Source organism: Macrobrachium nipponense, chromosome 6, assembly GCF_015104395.2.
Source record: "Macrobrachium nipponense isolate FS-2020 chromosome 6, ASM1510439v2, whole genome shotgun sequence".
Taxonomy (NCBI): domain Eukaryota; kingdom Metazoa; phylum Arthropoda; class Malacostraca; order Decapoda; family Palaemonidae; genus Macrobrachium; species Macrobrachium nipponense.
This window is the reverse complement of record NC_061108.1, coordinates 82,544,361-82,564,630: the sequence shown is the minus strand read 5'-3', so window position 1 is coordinate 82,564,630 and position 20,270 is coordinate 82,544,361. Positions and strand designations below refer to the sequence as shown.

The window sequence follows — 20,270 nt, the reverse complement described above, 5'->3', positions numbered from 1 at the left end:
AGGTTAGGATCAAACATTCACAACTGTATGGCACCAGGAAAATACCTCCGTACGCCGAGGCCATGCCAGCCAAAGTATTGTCGAAGCAAAAACCTGGTAGTTAATTAATACTCAGCTGACAGGAATGTCCGTCTATAGCCTCCCGCAGCCAAACAATAACACCATTCTCTCCTTATTACATTTAAAGGAAAGTGATGAGTATCGCAGGCATGGTAAAGAAAACGTGTTGGCCTAATTGCAAACATTTGGCCTAAAAGAAGGTTTTAACATTCATAAATTACCTATAAGGTAATTATATTTACTGGCTACATCATCAATTGCAACAATTGTGGAGACAGATATGTGGGGGAATCAGGTAAGGGAATAAGGACTAGAATCCAAGAACATAGAAGGGCAGTACAGCTTAACTCTCAGGGGAGTGCTATAGCTAGGCATTGTTGGGAAAATGACCATACGATGGATTTCATAAACAGTAGGCTTATTTACAAAAGCAACAAATTTAGTCACAGGAGGGTAGTAGAAGGTGCACTTATCAGAGAGATTAAAGTAATTGAAGGAAACAAAGGTTTCACCTCAGAAGATCCCATAAGCCGAGCTTTGATATTAAATGAAGCTAAGATTGACCCTGCTGACCTGGAGATTAGGTTTTCTGCCCAACAGACTTTTGGTGACCACTCCCTTACCACAAGGGTTAATCCCATTGACCATCAGCTCAGGATATCAGAGCAACAAGAGGGGATTGGCAACTCTCGAGGAAACCAGAACAGCCATCACATAAATGACAGCTCAACGAGAAGAAGTTCCAGAAGACTGCTGGGCCTTGACCCAGCCTGACATCCTAAACATCTCTTGAAAATGGGCCACAGATAGGGCCTGAAAGTACTCGAGTGTCGAGTAAAATTAAATGTAAATACTTAGAAGTAAACAAGTTACAAAGTGATTTTGTGGGTTTCTTTTTCAATAAGGCTATTATTATTCCCCGAGACTGCAAGTATCCGGCTTGATGATAATATGAACAAAATAAACAAAAGACAAGACTCATCCTGCTCAAAGGCTACAAATGTGTTCCGGTGGTTGTAACACTACCGAAATCCGGTGATATAAGCAGAAAATAAGCAGAAAATAAGAACAAGCTACTGTGAGCACTTGAAGTTAAGTCGTTCCTAGTATTGTCGTTGAGGGATGGCACTGTATACCTACACTGAGCCATCGAAGCGCTACTAGCAAAATTTTAATTTAGACTGTTGTCAAGTAGAAACTCTTAGCAATATAATTACAGGGTAAGTCACATAGACAAAAGTATTTACTGTTTAGGATGAGAGCTACTTTACACTAAAATCAGTTAAAAAAAAGTTAAAATATTTGTGTAAATAAAATAAAATATGTTACCATTGAATGGCTTAACAGTGATTTGCTTGACAGTTGATATGTTTGGCAAAGAACTGCTGACAGTAAAATATTGTTGGTGAATTTTTCAGAGATGTATTGTACTAATTCTTGGGATGACTTGTTAGTGGTGAATTTTCTGGATACATACTGTACTGAACCTCATTGTATATATGGAATAATGAGCATGACAGTAACAAATTAAAACAGATCAAGTTCAATGTTGCTAATAGCTTACGGCCGGTAAACAAATTCTAAAAGCGAAAGTTTGGCCTAAAGGAATGACGCAACATCAAGATTACTAAAGGCAATTCTTAACTGACAACTTACATGTCAAAAGGAACAACACATAAGTATAAGTAATTTTAACACATCTTAGAATTGGCCACTCTTGTTTGACCCACAGATACTTGATGAATAACATTCATTTGTTGATCACTCAATATCAGCCACTTACCCATAAACTAAATTCCTCTAAAAATACTTAAATATAAACTATAGCCTAATACAAACATAGTTGATTTATTATAGCTCTATCTAAGCTTACAAGATATAAAAAATATGCACGAAAGACTAGTACTGACATATGATAGGACTTTGGTAGTGTATTGCCTATTCTGCAGTAGGCTACAGATATGAGTAGTATTATATTTAATTTACCATCACATCAAAATTTCAGAGCATGTGACTACAAGATGAACAAAGAATGCCACTTTCACTTTAGAAATAATGACTTCTTAAGGGTAAAAGTAACAATGTACTGCAGTATTTACAAAAGCAAAGACACAAAAGATCACAGTTATGAGGTAGATGACAGACATCAAAAGACCATCAAAAGACCAACTGAATCTCTCACAGAGTAAGGCATGAAGAGTCAGTTACCCTGGGAACAAAAAACCCAAGCATACAGGTTTAGCCCGGAAAGCATAATTCAAGTTCAGGTTAGCATGCAATAAATCTAGCATACTTACTGGGTTAACTTGTTAAATACAAAATATTTTTATTTTCATCAGACTCAGGTGAATCTAATATGGAACAGCAATCAGAAAAGTTGAAGTCTGTTAAGCTAAGGTGCCAGTGAATATTGACTGTAACAGATGGTGTCACAAGAGATCCTGAGGATTGTGAAATATGTATGGAGTAGGAGTCTTGATGCCTAAAGTGTGTAAGAAAAGCAAATGGGAAAGAAAGGGGTGAAGTGCATGTTGTAGTGAACTGATTGTCTTACAAGAAGTATATCACTTCCATTAACTTGCTGACATACTGTGCTGTGAAGCAGGTACTATTGAGTGGGTTGAAAAATAAAGCAGGATAGAAGGAAATATGGAGGGTAATAGCCTTAGCTGAGATTGTCGGACAGCTGACAAATATGAGTGGGTACAGATATTTCATAAGTGAAAACAAAAACTTATGATATATGCATAAGGTTCACACTACTCTACACAACTAAGGCATAGGCATTAAAAAAGGTGTCATAGGTATTAACAAAGTAAGATATTTTTAAAAGGTGCAACTATGAAATTATCATTAATGGCCAAAGTAAGATGGAGAGCTAATAAAAACAATGACGAAGTTGCGAAAACATAGATTCCAGCAGCTAGAGAAGACTGATCTTACAAAAGCAGATTGTTTGGATGAGGAAGCTAATAAAAAAAAAGGAGTAGATATGGAAATACAGGACAGATCCACAAGAAGGCCTAGGAAATTCTGAAAAAAGGGCACAGATGAAGACCTAAACTACTTGGGAAATCTGGTGCAGAGCACTCTTTATGTCACTGTACACCAGACATGAGCGAATGTAGAGAACACAACACATCTAATACAAGCAAGGGACAAGCTAATGGAAAAACCTCGCTGAGGGTAAGTATACCATCTCCCCTCTTCTATACACATTCTTAAGTAGTATGAACTCCCGGCTTTCCTAAATCATTGCTGATAAATAGTAGTACCTATTCCTGGCTCTAATCCACATTGATTTAATTAAAAAATTTTCAGTAACAATTTGGTGACAAAGGGATTTACTACGGCTATATTAGCCTAAGCTGAGAAAGTAATTTTTCATGAATACTATTAATCCTGATTGACTGTGCTTTACCAAGAATTCTCATGCTCCCTAATACCACGAAAAAATTGCATCAATCTTATATGTCCTTTTCAAATGCATTACTTTACTTCAGCAGAAGTAAGATCTCTTATAATAAATTCAAACAACCACTACCAAAAGCTATAAATTTATTATCACTGGTTTTGAATAGTGCTGCCAAGGAATGTGATCTTCATTCCCAAAGCTTGGGAAACAGAATCAATTTTTAACATGAACACATCTATAATACCTGTACATATGTACTTCATATCTAGGTTATTTTGAAATACTTACAGTGTAATACTGTTACCATGGAATGTTAACTTGATTCCACAAGTTTAAGAAATAGAACCAACCTTTAACAATAGTTAATCTACAATACTTCATTCAATATCTAATTAATTTAGAAATGCTTACAGAGGAACTCCTCGGTATTCCTTATAACTCTGAATTTCATACATTTATGGTGTTAGAAGCTTATTTAAAGGAATCCAAGAAACCCTCGCTACACCGAAGACACTGTTCATAACATTTCTCAAAACCAGCATCATCATCATCCTGAAAAATATAATAACTATCAATCTTACAACAAGTTTTTTTGTATTCTATTTCTATCATTACTACGCACAACAAATTTTCTACAATCTAGCTGTGAATGAGATAAAAAAAAATCAATTGAGAGATACTGTAACCAATTAGATGGAGTAGTTATCTGTAGGGAGTGCACAAATGCAGACTCTGCTTTGCTAGGGTACTGAGACAATACTGGCTCTAGTTATAGCCGAAAAATGTAATGTGTTCAGTGGATATTCAAGCCCAAAATGTCTTAAAAACTATGATTTCTTTTCAAATGACAATTCCAAAATAATTTTTTTCAAATGAAGATTTCAAATTAATGTAAAGTTGAAAAAATTGGGAAAAGTAATGTAAAGTTGAAAAACTTGGAGAGCCAGACAGGAAGAAAGCAAAGGGTATTAGTCAGAATGCAGTGAAGCTGAGTGGCCTAAGGGCTGCTGAAAAATATCTTAATACCACATACAGTGTGCTGCACAGAGCATACTATAAGCAGTATAACCATACTTGATAAAAGCCACACCAAAAATATATAGTACTGAGGATGAAATAAATTTAAAACTGAAAGTTTCTTTGTTCATAGCTGGGTGAATCCAAATGATTAAATGATGACAAACAACAATTAAATATAGATTCAATTCATAAAGAGAGACTCAGAATGAACAATTACCAATAGTAATTAAGTAGAAATTCATTAAATATAATTGTGAACTTTTATATGATGACATGCTCTCATGAATGTTGCATGAAACATATGTGAAAATTTTATTACACACAACATGACAATCCTACATCTTGTCAGTCTATCTAGTACAAAGAAGGGAAGAATAATATTATTGAAAATAAAAGTGATTTTCAATACAAATCCATTACTTTAACAGTCATTTTGTAAGTTTCGCAAAATCTCAGACACCTTAATCCATTCGAGAAGAAAATAGAACAACTTGCTCTAGTACGCTGCTCCATGCATACAAGGTTCCTCAGGTCCTTAAGGTTAACTGAATCCATTTTTATGTAGCTACAAACAAAAAGTATGCACTCTAACCTCTTTATAGAACATAATGATGGTGGACCTTGAAGTCTTTACATCTAACTGAAAATGAAGCTGCAAAGGCTACATACAAAAATGATTCTTAAAAGCAAAATTATTGTGCCAGAAGAGTTCAGGGCATACCTCGTCAAAGCATGATAAAAATAAGCAAAAATGGTCTGATTCTTCATTGCTGGTATAAGTTAAAGCAAATACAGTAACTTGAAATTAGGTTTCATCTGTGAAAAAGTTCCAAAGAATCTGATTTTTGCAGAAATGTGGAGGGATATGTGTCTAGCATCACCAATAACAAGTTAGTGCCTCAAGTGTGGACTACATATTTTTTTACCCTCCTTTATCACCACACATTAATAACCAAAATAGATGGATTTTTTACCATGAAAATGGTTAAATGAAAAAAACTTGGAAACCACTAGTCAGATGAAAGTAAGGTATAGAAGAACATAAGTTGGAATCCTTGTCACAAAATATTTGATAGTTTGGCTGCTATGGCCGTTCAAAATTTGATTGATGTCAGATTTAATATTGCTTTCTCTCTGTATTTTGAAAATGGTCATTCATAGGAAGAAGGTCATAGAAGAAAAAAGATACAGAATATCAAAATCCATGAGATGTGACTTTTCACTTCACACCTCAAATTATAAAGGAGATATTGCAACTGAAATGTGTTGTACCCCAATTTCATCTCAAACAAAAACAAGACAAAATATAGCATTCTTTATGTAACTACAAAAGTAATTTATTAAAAAAAATATGCATAGAAGAAAAAAGATGTAGAATATCAAAATATACACCATTTGATGGAATTTTAACTTATCTAAAATTATATAAGAGATATTTCAATTGAAATTGTAACTATCTCAATCTCACCATAAAATAATAGGAGCAATATAGCCTATTTTATTTCACTTACAAATGGTCATTTATTTAAAAAAAAGTGCATGGAATAAAATAGATTCAGAATATCAAAAATATGTCATATGAGGTAATTATTAACTTCATAACACTAATAATATTGTATATATTGAAATTCATTTTTTAAGTATTTCAATTTCATCGTGAAATATCAAAACAATAACCAATTCATTCTTTATCTTAAAAAAATCATTTATATAAAAACAAAATATCCAAAGAAAAACTTTAGAAACATTAATATATATAGGAAGTCCCCAGTTATCGGCGAACTCGGTTCATGGCAATCCAGTTTTATGGTGTTTGTCTAGCGCCATAAAATTGGCGATTTATAGCACTATAACGGGCTGAGTTTCAGTAATCGGTGCCATTAGGTACCATTAATAGTTATTGCGCCATAGCATACCAAAACTCTGCGCCATAAGCGCCATAAATCACCAAGTTTTAGTTAATGGCGGTTCTCAATTATCAACACCCCGCCAAGAACAGAACCACACTGATAACCGGGATGCCAATACAAGCAGTCCCAGGTTATTGGCAGCCTCGGTTACTAGCTATCTGGTTTTATGGCACCTGTCTAGTGGCAAAACACCTAAAAGAGGTGCCATTAACCAGTTATCAGTGCCAAATTCTGGTTATCAGTGCCAATAAGTGCTTATCATCAAGCTGTCGAAAAGGAACCCCCATAATAACTGGGGGACTGCCTGTACTAAATAAATCAAGTTTTAAGTAAGTATATCTTAGTTTTACCAGACCACTGAGCTGATTAACAGCCCTCCTAGGGCTGGCCCAAAGGATTAGATATTTTTACGTGACTAGGAACCAATTGGTTACCTAGCAATGGAACCTACAGCTTATTGTGGGATCTGAACCACATTGAGAAATGAATTTCTTCTATCACCAGACAAAAACTCCTCTGGTTCCACGTTGGGCGAGCTGAGACCACCAGATTGGTAACCAAGCGTGAAATGCACTCGGCTAACGTGGAACTTAAAAATCAAGTTTTAAATTAATACCTCTGAATATAGTGAATATATTCTAAATATTGTTTCAAACATAATTTCAACACCTACTTTACGGTACAACGGGCAATCTATGAAAGAACAAAGATTCTGATATAGGTACTACAGTTCTAATATTATTTGTAATTTGTTCATGAAAAGCTATAACTAATACTACTATCAAAACTAAATTAGATATCTTCATTTTCCTCTGACAAGTCACCATTTGTCATTGCTGCCTCTTCATTTGGCCCCTTCCCTCTACAGCTGCACCTCATTGTTTGGCACTGGTTCTCACTTTCCCTGCAACTGCATCATACCGATTTCAGCAGTTCATCAGGGTCAATATTACCAATAAGCATCTTAGATCTTAACTTATGACTTTGGTCAAGTTCCCATCCTCTTCCAATTGGGCTTAAAGTTTCAGTATCCAGTAACTCTTTCCAGATATTAATTGATGATGCACTCTCAAGAGCATTCTGGATACTCGCATCTTGTTGGTGGTAGAATTTTTGGATTGATCTTACCCCTACTCATTTGCCAAGAAAGACTCTATCACAGGTGGCTGGAGTCTCAAAATTTACATCGTATTTTGGTTATACTTTCTTGCCAGCTATTCTTCTCAAATGATCATGGTCTTTGGTTGATGCCATATAAACCATATCCATAAAAATTAACCATAGCAACACTGTCAATTTTCTTAACAAACTTTATTTAATTTTCAAACCCAAGTTACAAGGTTACAAGTGGCAGGGATTAGGGCAATGAAAATTACCTATGGTATTACAAATACCTTAGATAGAAAAGGCAGTCAAGATCTTTCCAAAAAGCACATAGGATTAAGATCAATCCAAAACTTCTACCACCAACAGATGATGCCAGTATCCAGCATGCCCTGAGAGTGCCACCAATTAATAATCTGGAAAGTTACTGGATACTGAAGCTTTAAGCCCAATTGGAAGAGGACTGGATTTAGATCGAAGTCATGAGTTAAGACCAAGATGCTTATTGGTCATATTGCCCTTATGAACTGCTGAAATTGCTAAGTTGCAGTTGCAAGGAAAGTGAGAACTTGTGCCAAACAATGAGATGCAGCTGGAGAAGAGAGAGGCTCTTTTGTGTAACAGCTTGTGGGGTATGTGGTGGCCATTGTTCAAATGATAAATGATAAATGATGACTTGTCAGAGGAAGATGAGGATTTCTAATCTAGTTTTGATATTAGTTATAGCTTTTCTTAAACAAATAAATAATATAACTGTAGTACCAATACATATCAGGATCTTTGTTCTTTCACAGACTGCCCCTTGTACTGTAAAATAGGTGTTGAAATTGTTTAAAACAAAATTTTAAATATATTGGCTATACTATTCAGATAGTATTAAATTAAAACTTTATTTATTAGTGTATACTAATATCTCAAAAGTTTTCCCTTGGATATTTTGTTTTCAAATAAATTTTTTTTAGATAAAGAATGAATTGCTTATTGTTTTGATATTTCATGATGAAATTAAAATACTAAAAAAATAATTACAATATCTGCAATATTATTAGTGTTATGAAGTACATAATTACCTCATATGATATATTTTGATATTCTGAATTTTTTTTTTATTCCATGGACTTTTTCATAATAAATTACTATTTTTAAGTTAACTAAAATAGGCTCTATTTTTCCTATTGAGATGCCTACCAGTAACTTGGCATTTACTTACAGGTACCATCAGAGAAAGGCTATACAACTACCTAAAGGATACAAACACCATCCCCCACCAACAGAAAGACTGCAGAAGGAAGTCTAGGGGCACAAAAGACCAGCTCCAGATAGACAAAATGGTAATAAAGAATAGTAAGAGAAGGAAAAACCAACCTAAGCTTGGCATGGAATGACTACAAGAAAGCCTTCAAAATGATGCCATGCACACGGGTAATAGAATGCCTGAAAATATATGGGGCAGCAGAAAACACTATCTGCTTCCTCAAAAATACAATGCACAACCGGAAATCAGTACTGACTAGCTCTGGGAAAAGACTAGCAGAGGTTTACATCAGGAGAGGGATCTTTCACGATGACTCACTGTTCCCTCCATTCTACTTAGTAGCCATGATTCCAATGACAAAAGTACTACAGAAGATGAATGCTGGGTACCAACTCAAGAAAGGGGGCAACAGAATTAACCAACTGATGTTCATGGACAACATCAAGCTGTATAGTAAGAGCATCAAGGAAATAGATACCCTAATCCAGACTGTAAGAATTGTATCTGGGGACATCACGATGGAGTTTAAAATAGATAAATGTGGATATGCAAGTGGAAATTGTACCCATAATCCTAGGAACACTAGGCACGATCCCAAGATCCAAGGAAAGGAACCTGGAAAAACTAAATGATGAAGTAGTTCCAGGGCTCATGCAGAAGTGTGTGCTCCTAGAAACAGCACACACAGGAAGAAAATTGGTGGACTCCTACGGAGGCAGGATTTAACCCGGAAACCCACACTATAAAAACCACTAGTCGAATAGGATGACTGTGATAGTAATATATAGATTCAATCATCAGCAATATAAATGATTAACGTATCAGTGTAACTACTAATCAGCTCTGATAGCAGTCCTGTTATACTGATTGTAAGTTTGATCAAAAGCAGCAATTTTTTTTCACATTTAAGGAAAGCAACAACAGGTACATTACTTAATCTTTAAAGGCACCAATTTAAATTGAAAATACCAAGAGGTTCTACAACAATACCCTGTGGATTGATGAGTAAGACAGCTCTACTGTCACTAGAAACACCAAAATAAACTCCCTCCTACAGGTTGCCTAAAAGACTGTGAATGATATATCAACTGAATGGTAACACTCAAAACATCAGTGAAAAAACTGTTGCACTGATTAGAGAGCATGGAAAATTGGGTAGGATGATACAAGCACTCGCTTCTTATGGATAAGCTTTCAGAAGTGTGCCTTTTTATTGCTGGATGACAATTTTAGTAAGGTACAGTGGGACCTTCCTTAGTCCAAATCAGTAATCACGGGATCAGTTAACCACGGGTTTTTCCTTAGACCATTTCTCAGTCTATATCGCTGTATGAATTGCAGCATCACGGCTTGTCCGTGGTAAGCTAAGCCTCGGCCGTGGTCTGATAACCGCCAACATGCATGAACAGATTCACATTATGATATTAACTGACAATAAAGGTAATAAAACCATTCTCACCTTATTGGCATATCTTTGTAATAAATAGCATATTCATGGAATAATTCCACATCATTGACATCAACTTGTACTTGAGTGGCCAGCAATGAAATGTAAACATAGAGCTACATTGCATTCACAGTGACCTTTATCATTTGTTAACCTTTTAGAAATGTTAATAGTAGTAGTGTAATCACGGTAGTAATAACATTTTGGAAAACATTAATTTTCAATTTGAACTTCATTATTGTTTTGGTAGAACGTAATTAACTTCTTCAAACAATGCAGTCATACAAACAATAATTGAGAGTACATTATCCCTAAATAAGGAACCCTCTGAGTTGGTGTCATTTGTGATTTCTTGTGATTTATAAGGATGCCAAAGTGTTGAGTCAGGCATAATGTTTTCTCTAAGTCACTGACAACTCAACCTGGATCTCAGGAGCCAGTTGTTTAGATAGAATGACATGTTGATTCCCAGTAGATGGAGCCATTTTTCCAGAGGAGCAAGGACCCAAGTAAACACCTGAGGGGCGATTGACAGTCCGAAACAGAGGGCTCCGAGCTGAAAAACCCTTCCCTTGAAGACGAATCTTAAAAAACTTCCTGGATGACTGGTGAACAGGGACATGGAAATAAGCATCTTCCATGTCAAGTGTAACCATCCAGTCCTCTTCCTGGAGAGCTGACATTACCGAGCGACTTGTCTCCATTCGAAACTTCGTCTTCGATACGAAAAGGTTTAAGGCACTGACATCTAGAACTGGCCTCCAGCCCCCTAATGACTTGGGGACTACAAAAAGCCTGTTGTAGAACCCTTCGGTATTCATGTTCTTTGCCTCCTCTATCGCTTGCTTCTTGATCAGTGCTTCCACTTCTTTGTCTGGAGCCAAAGATCTTTCTGATCCTCCCCAAGTATGCCGTAAATTCAATGGGAAAATAGGACGGCGGTGGGTCTTCTTGGAAGGGGATGGAGTAACCTTCTTGAGGCACTTGAACGACCCATAGGTCTGCTCTTCTATGCCTCCACTCTTCCTAGAAGAGATGGAGTCTCACTCCTACTGGTGTGCAAAGGACTTCTTGATTATTTACTAGCTGACTTGAAGGATGTCTTCTTAGTTGACTTCACTGGTGGACGTAGGGTAGACTTTGGTCTTGCTGCAGGTTGTCTTGCCTCCCCGAAAAGGGTTGCTTCTGTAACGGAGAGGACTTAGTTCCTGTAGGTGGGGTCTCCTTCGGGCACCTTCTCAACTGAGTTATGAGATCCTTTGTTGATTTCTTCTTGAGATCTTAAAACACCTGTTGCACAGTCTCTTCCAAAAAAGGGATTTTGACGAAGCAAAAATCTATTTCTGGGGGAAGACCTGAGTCGCCCGGTGAAATGGTCCTGTAGCACGCATTTCTTAGTATAAATAGATTCTATATATACCAGAGAAAAAGCTAAAATGGAATGCTAAAGTTACTACCTTCAGCTCGAACACCCAAGGGCGTCGGTATAAGCACTAGGGTAAGTGGAGGCCACTATCATAGGACTTCTGCCAATTAGAAGATTCCTTTCAAAGTCCCTCACAAGGGAAGAGCTGTTACAAGGACTACCACTTATACCTTCCGCTCGCTACTACTACCACCCACGCCCGGCCTCTTCATTCCTGGAATACGCACCCAAGCTTGAACTGGCTACAGGGTGGGGATCAGGAAAAAGAGGGACGGGTTCCCCGGGCGACACAGGTCTTCCCCGTCTTCCCCCAGAAATAGATTTTTCCTTCGTCAAAATCCCTTTTCTGGGTTCAACCTGTGTCAGCCGGTGAAATAGTATCAGAGAATTGCCATCCAAGCTTGAAAGATACAAAACAAAATGAATAAAAGGAATAATGAAACTTAAAGTTCACTTAAAGAATAGATTTAATAAGCCGTGAAAGAAACGGACAAACTTATCTGAATTTTTAAAATTAAGACTTAATAACTAGAAATAAACTAATAATACAATGGAATGGCATATGAAGCAATATGACTATATACATATAAGTATGTACAAAACAGGTAAGGAATACGAAAGGTGGTTCCCAATGCTATAAACAAGTCTGGCAACGGAATGGCAAGCAACCCAGTTCGGCAACGGGAGGGGGGAGAGAGAGAGAGAGAGAGAGAGAGAGAGAGAGAGAGAGAGAGAGAGAGAGAAGATTGAGAGGAGGAGAGAGAAGAGAGACGGATATGTAGGGAATACGAGCGAGGCAGGTAGGAAGGAGTAAGTATCAAAGAAAAAAGGGGGCTAGGCAGAACGAGCAATAGAAAATAGAGTTTTAGGACTCGGTCATCTCAGGAGAGACTATGCTCCCTGCAGCCACTGCTGAGAATTAAGGGCCTCTAGATTCTTGAGATAGTGGTGTTTAAATACTGCCTGAGATTTCCAACCCGTATATTTCTTCAGGTCCTCGAAGTTCATATTGTGAAAATAGTTAATCGAGGCAGCCACTGCCTGGATATCATGGACGTGCGGAACTGAATCCAGATTGGCTTGTTTAATAAAATAAAGGATTTGTTGTCTAATACCTTTCAAGGAAATTGTACCGCCTTTCTCTCTAATAAAAAGGGGACCTGAAGACTTTTTGGAAGTCTTGGCCAGATAGGATTTAAGAGTGACGACAGGACACAATGATGTGTCTTGCGTAAGAGGAACAATTTTCCAGGGAGCCCACCTGTTTTGTGGGTCTTCATTCTTGGCCAAGAATTTCCGATCCTGGGATAGTAGCACTTCACCCGACGGAAGAAAAATAATGTTTTCCTGAGAAGGGTTATATATGAGCATGAATCATTATCAGTGTCTGAGGCTAATTTAAGTACGTCATTTAAAAACCAGGAGACTGTATGAGGGCGGTCTACTGGTCTCAGACAGGCACATGCTCGTGGAATTGAAGAGAAGTACGAATCAGTCAAATCAATGTTAAAGCCAAGCTGAAAAATCTTCCTTAAGGCAGATTTGGTTGTAGTAATGGTACTGGCAGCTAGACATTTCTCGAAGAGGGTTCTAAAGAATGAAATTGCCAGATTCGTAGTCGTCTTTTGGACATCTGATTCTTTTAGAAAGATGGCCAGTTTCTTCACCGCAGAATCATACTGTCTGAGCGTTGACTCTCTTTTATCTGATTCTATAAACAAGATATTTAGTGGATCGATACTAGCATCCATTTGGGCTGCAAACTTCATAAGTCCATAAAGTTAGGGGACTCAGAATTCTTGAGGAAGCTGACACAATCCGAGTTTGTACTAATTGGGTCAGTTCCGGACAGGGGATCCGTCTGGGACGGAGATTCAGTTCTAGCAGAAGAGGGAACCAGTTGCTCTTCGGCCAGTTGGGTGCAACCAATGCTACTTGTCCCTTGAAAGATCTGAGTTTGTGCAGGGCATTCATCAAAAGATTTACTGGCGGAAATAGGTAAATCTTCTGCCAATTGTTCCAGTCTATGGACATCGCATCTGTGGCGTGAGCTAGAGGATCCAGGTTGGGAGCCCCGTAACACGGAAGTTTGTGATTGGACTCCGTGGCGAACTGGTCTACTTGAAGGCCCGGGATTTGATTGCAAATCCAGCGGAATGACTTCGTGTCCAGGGACCACTCTGACTCCAGCAGAGTCGTCCTGGATAGTGAGTCTGCGATGACATTTCTCACTCCTGCCAGATAAGTAGCTGACAGGTGCCAATTATTTTTCGTTGCTAACGAGAAAATCGCAATCATTACATGGTTTACTTTGCTCGACCTGGAGCCTCCTCTGTTTATGCAATGGACTATCACTGCGCTGTCCGAGACTAACCTTATGTGAACGTTTTTGGCTGGAGCCAGACGTTTTAAAGTCAGAAAAATGGCCATTCCTTCTAGGACATTGATGTGGAACTGGCGGAACATCTTCGACCACGTTCCTTGAACTTTCTTGTATTGTGAGTAACCCCCCAACCGCTGAGAGAGGCGTCCGTATGGACTGTCAGAGACAGTGGAGGAAATTGCAGTGGACGGATGGAGCCTTTTCATTGATATCGGCGGAATTAGAGAGATCTTGTCTCTGAATTTGACGTTGGCTCTCTTTCGCCAGACTCGATTGATATCCTTCAGCCTGGCTTTTAACAGGACATCTGTTATCGAGGCAAACTGCAGTGAACCTAGAATTCTCTTGGGTATGACGAGAAGCCTTTTTGTTCTTGAGAAACTGTCTCGTAGCCTTCGCTATCTCTCTGACCTTGGATGGGAGAGAGAGTTTGTGCGAGTTCAGGTCCCATTGTATTCCCAGCCATTGAAAGCGGGAAGCCGGAACGAGCTGAGATTTTTCCTTGTTTATCTGGAAACCCAGATACTCTAGAAATTCTATTATTTTGGCTGTTGCTTTGCGACACTCCTCGTCGTTGGTTGCCCAAATGAGCCAGTCGTCTAGGTAAGCTACTAACATTAACCCTTGAGCTCTTAGTTCTTGAACTATCGTCTCTCCTAGTTTGGTGAATATTCTGGGCGCTATGTTGAGCCCGAATGGCATGACTCTGAATGAGTAAGCCTGTTTTCCTAGCTTGAAGCCTAGGTATGGAGAGAAATTTCTTGCTATCGGAACATGACAGTAAGCGTCTGTAAGATCTATAGAGGTGGTGACGGCCCCACGGGGAAGTAAGGTTCGCACCTGCTAGACGGTCAGCATGCGGAACTTGTCGCATTGAATGTATGAGTTGAGACGGGACAAGTCCAGAATCACTCTTCGTTTGTCCGAGTCCTTCTTTGGTACACTGAACAGACATCCTTGAAACTTTACGCGTTTGACTTTCTTTATTGCCTTCTTTTGGAGGAGATCTTTGGCATAGTCTAGCAGGTCTGTCGTTGGAGTCTGGTGAAAACTGACTGGTGGAGGAGGCCCTTTCTCCCATTCCCACCCTAGACCTTTCGAAACAATGCTTAGGGCCCATGGACTGAAGGTCCAATGGTCCCAGAAGAGATATAGTCTCCCGCCCACCTGCGGGCTCTCACTGGTTGGTTGCAGTTCTGCTTCCTCTGCCTCCCCTGAAACCCCTGCCTCTAGAGCCACTTCTTTGCTGGAAGGCACCTCTGGCTCTGCTACTTTCAGCATGCCTACTGTAGCCGCGAAATGCTCCTCGCGACTCTTAGGAGGTGTTGAAGGCTGGGGAGGTCACCAAGGTTGTGGAGGTTGAGGGTTGCTGTGCCTGAGGAGTCTGGACCAAGACAAACTGCTGCTGTGGCTGAGCCTTGGATGTTGAAGGCTTACCAACCTGGGAGACAGGGACCACCTGGACAACAGTCTGAGGATGAGAGGGCTGGAACAGGTTGGCGCCCCAGAATGAAGACTTTATAAGTTTGTTCGGCTCGTGCCTTATGGAAGCAATCGCAAAGACATGCTTCCTGCAGGCTCGCCTAGCCACAATAAAGTCATACAGGTCCGACTGGAAGGCCTGTAATAGAGACTTCGTGTGGACTCGAAAAAGAGCCTCATCGGCGAACGTCGTAGAGATCAACTCGGCCGAGGTGACTGAGTTAATCGACCTACTCAGTCTGCATCTAGCTTCGAATTCCGCATTGACCAAAGAGTCAAAACTGATCATGGCCATTCTAGTTTTGCAGCTTTCACTGTATAATCAAAATCTAAGCTAATCTAGCTGATTGAATAAGTAATAAAGCAACCACCAAAAGAGTACTTCACTAATTATTGTAATCCATCAAACCGCAAAAGCGATGCAGTCGACTGCTATGAGAACCACTGACATTAACCAGTAGTCAGTAGAAAACAAATTGTTGGTCATTTGCTCAGCAGTACCAGGTGTTTCCAAAGGTGGGTGGGTACCGTTCCCCTACCATAACGATGGCAGGGCCGCCGCCAAAACTTGAATTTTTGACTGCCGAGGTAGAAAGCTTTCAGCTATGTACGTGTAATTGTTTGGTAAGTCACTTATGTGAAACAACAGGATACTCCTCCAAATAACTCCTATGACAAATTCAGAAACGTAAGAACTATATGTTACTTATAAATCTATATGATGCACATACATAGCTTACTTATGGACCAAACATCAAACAAAAATAAAAGAAAATTTCAGACAAGTAGGTACTTACATAATAAGGGTCTCTAATAATCAGTTCCCCTTTTGGGTCATATGATCCAAAAAGTTCAATCTTTGCAGTGTAAGACTTTGGGCCAGCATCCTTTATGTCAGAGATATTTTCATGGTCCATACCAAAGATGTAATCATAATGGGTGAAATCTCCTTTCTTAATCTGAAATATAAAATATTAATTTCATCAGAAAACCAGCATAATCTTGTGTGTTACAAACCTATGCTGTACTAATACTGTGAATCATAACTGTTATCTCTATAAATGCAATGTTACCGGATCCACATCACACATAAGCTTATAATGGCATAAAAATGGCCTGAGGATTACTGTTCTACAGCACTTCATAAATCAAGGGATTCCTGAAGCATTTTATACACAGCACTAATTAAAGGAGGGTTATGAAAATTCAAGCCATTATCTAGAGGACAATTTCCTGATAATGACTACCTCAGATTTAAAACAATGAGTCATTTGTCATTACCTCAATTCACTTTTGTGTGGACAATGGTAATGATTTACAGTACTGTATATGAAAAGCAAGTCTTACTGGTTATCAGTGCGGGTTCCGTTCCCAATAGTATGACTTTAAATGAAAATCGGCGATAATAGTGCCAATCCCCGGTTATCTGTGCTGCAGTTAAGGGGGCCAGCAGGTACCCCTATATATGGGGTTATAGGGCACGAATGAAAATACGAAATATTTCGACAAAATTCCTCTTACTTTCGTAGTTACAGGGTAATTAGTAAACGTAACTCAATAATACAAACATTCATCCGAGCAAGAAAATGCAATATTTCTTCTGTTATCGTAAATTTTGATAATTATTTACAAACACATTGTGAGCAATGGTGCCTGTGGAGATTCCATGAGTCGCAGGAGGGAAAGTTCTCAGCTTACCACCCTTAAATGTGAGCAGAAACATGATAGAGAGTACACGTTCGAGCTTCACCTCTGACATTCGCTTGCTTTTACATCTGTTTACCTTTGTTTTGGCAAGAATTTCATTATGCCAAAGAGGAGAAGACAAGCAAAACATCTCGCTAACATACAGAAGAAGAAAAATCACTCTAATAAGCCAGTTAGTGAACGAGAGAGAGAGAGTTGCGTAGGAAGGAGTGCTCGCTGCGAACGATGAGCAAAGGGATCTTCATTTATGATTAAATTATGATAAATAACAAAGTTTTGGAGTATTAATACCCAAAAACAAATAATATTCATAATAATCATGATTTATTAACAATGTCTTTGTAAAAATACAAAGAAAAACTTTGAATGCCCGTATCTCAAAACTATACTTATTGACCTTCAAATAGTTCCTCGCTGAACGAGTGGTTTTCGTGCTCGGCTGTCAATCCGGTGGTCCGAAGTTCGATTCCCGGCTCTGCCAACTTGGAATCAGAGGAATTTATTTCTGGTGATAGAAATTCATTTCTCGATATAGTGTGGTTCGGATCCCACAATAAGCTGTAGGTCCCGTTGCTAGGTGACCAATTGGTTCCTAGCCACATGAAAATATCTAATCCTTTGGGCCAGCCCTAGGAGAGCTGTTAATCAGCTCAGTGGTCTGGTAAAACTAAGATATACTTAACTTTGACCTTCATATTCTGTCTTCTCCCTTAGTTTTAAAGCTATAGCATTGAAATTTGGTATATAACTCGGAAAGACATTGCAGAACAATCACATGAAGCCTTTTTTTCCAATTTTTGTTTCCTTTTTCTCTTGAATTTTTTTTTTCCTGATTTATAGGGTTTATTTTTTTACCAAGATGAAAAAATTCATATCTAGCAAAAAAATTACTTTAAGAAAAAAAAAAAAACACTCCATTTGATTGGAGGTCTACATCAGGTCTATATATGGTAGTAATCCTGGTCTTAATATCAAGTATCAAAGGAGATAGAATTTGAAAAATAGTTATTTTTGGGGATAAATCTCCCTGGCGTCACAAAACTGAAGGTCAGAGGCGAAAATCACATGCAGTTTGGAGATGTACCAAGTCACCTTAGTATATGGTATGAATGTCAAAGTCCTGTCCTTAAAAAATGGCATTAGCCAGCCGGTCCCTTAAGTGGGGATCAGCGCCGTTAACCAGGGATCAGCACATATCGCCACCAAAAATCCAGTTATCATCATCACTAGACAAGTGCTGTAAAACTGGATCACTGATAACTGGGAATGACCGTACTCGTGACATTATTCCTTTTTGTCATTTGCAGTAAGAGCAACCTTCAAGTTTGCCATGGCAAAGAACTGACCTGTTAAGCGAAGAGAGTTCATTCAGCAGAGCCGAGGACTCAACACTGCCAACCCGGACAGGATGAGCAGAGTCGAGTGAGCTGACCAGATCACAACCAAGTAATTATGAGTGATACTTGTCAGCAAAAAACTATCACTTCCTTTAAATCCACTATTATCCTTTGAGGACAAAGCCCCAAGAAGAAGAATGAAGAGGGATTCTGTGGCTGCTGTTCTACGTGTTCAGACCTTAAGGTTCAAGACACAAGGATGGGACTTGACCATTCCCCAAGGTGTTGGCATGCAGCTTCATGCTCTGCATAAGCCTAAACCCGACTGAAGAACAAACGCTCCTGTACTGGTAGAGGCTCATCTCACTATCCAAGCACTAGTGATAGCAAGCACTCAGTGAGTGCCAGAATTCTCATGAATTCTAACGCTCGGCAAGATTCCTGATTCTTCCAAGGACGATCAGCAAGCAAACTTGTCTCACCTGAGTGCTCAGATATCGTAAGAAACGAAGTACTTGGCAAGCGCCAGCAATTCCAAGGGATCCAGGCGCTCAGCGAGACTCCCGAGTCTCGTCAAACAATAATCAGGAGAGCCTTGTCTCACCCAAGCGCTCAGAAACAGATAAAACCAAGCACTCGACGAGCACGTGAAAATTCTCAGGGAATCAAGCACTTGGCGTGACTCTAAACTCGTGACAACAATTATGTATCGGGAATTTCTGTCTCGCTTGAGAGTTTGGAAATCACTTCCTCGACTTCCATACAAGTCAAGGAGGAACAGGCACAGAACCAGTCTTATATGCAAGCATTTAGGACTAAATCAAGAGCAAGATTCAACAGAATATGCACTTGAGGCTCCCAAAATGTGAGATCCCACAGGACTCTGTGAACTGGAATCCATCCAAAGGAAAGAAAGCGCCAGGGGAACACAGTCTCTAAGTGTTCGAGTCCTCAGAATGAGAACACCAGGTGGGAATCTACCAAGCATTGACAATGATGTGTTGGCAGAAAAGGAAAAATGCGAATGCCTCATCCCTTCCCTTGTCCTGTGCCTGAACTGGGACAGTCAGCCAACAGTTCTGGATACTCGTGCGTCAAAAGAAGCACAAGCACTCAAAGCGACTCGCGAACAAGCGCCCGGCACAGCACCTGTCTAGAGGCAAACCTCTAGACAGGTGATAGGAATCCAAGCCAAAGCCTGTATGTCTGCAGCTCCCAAAACATGAGCCCAGAGGCAAACGAATTGGTTCCTGAACTCGAAGGTCAGGAAGAACCGATGAGAGAACCCATTGCCTTCTTGGTTTCCCTGCTTCTCCAGGTGTACATATTCCTTAGAATCAAAATACATGGTGGGAACCTACCAAGCACTGACAAGCACTAAAGGAGCACTTGATGCACTGGTGGGATGGAACAAGACACGTGAATGCTTCATCCTTTTTCTTGTCCTGTGCCTAAACTGGGACGGTGAGATGTCTCTCCGTCAACAGTTCTGGATGGTCGTGAATCAAAGAAACACGAACACTCGGAACAACTCGCGAGCGAACGCCCGACACAGCATCTGTCTAGAGGCAAACCTCTAGACAGGTAACAGGAATGCAAGCTGAAACCTGCACTCCCACTGCTCTCTAAATACAGGCCCAGGGGTAAGCGAATCGGTTCCCGAACCTGAAGGTTGGGAAGAACTGACAAGATATCACATTGCCTCCTCAGGAGGAGGCCACCTC

The 20,270-nt window shown here is 39.3% G+C and overlaps 1 protein-coding gene across 2 annotated transcripts in view; it reads right to left on the bottom strand.

Annotated features, from left to right (window-relative positions):
* Positions 1-3,601: 3,601 nt before the first annotated feature.
* Positions 3,602-20,270, bottom strand: part of LOC135216399 (low molecular weight phosphotyrosine protein phosphatase-like) — a 119,186-nt gene continuing 102,517 nt past the window's right edge. For both annotated transcript variants that reach the window (XM_064251689.1, XM_064251688.1), the window contains exons 3-4: positions 16,300-16,461; positions 3,602-4,027 (exon numbers count right to left, since the gene is read on the bottom strand). In XM_064251689.1, coding sequence (XP_064107759.1) covers positions 3,947-4,027; positions 16,300-16,461 — 243 coding nt within the window. In that variant the 3' untranslated portion in view covers positions 3,602-3,946. The remainder of the gene's footprint in view (positions 4,028-16,299; positions 16,462-20,270) is intronic.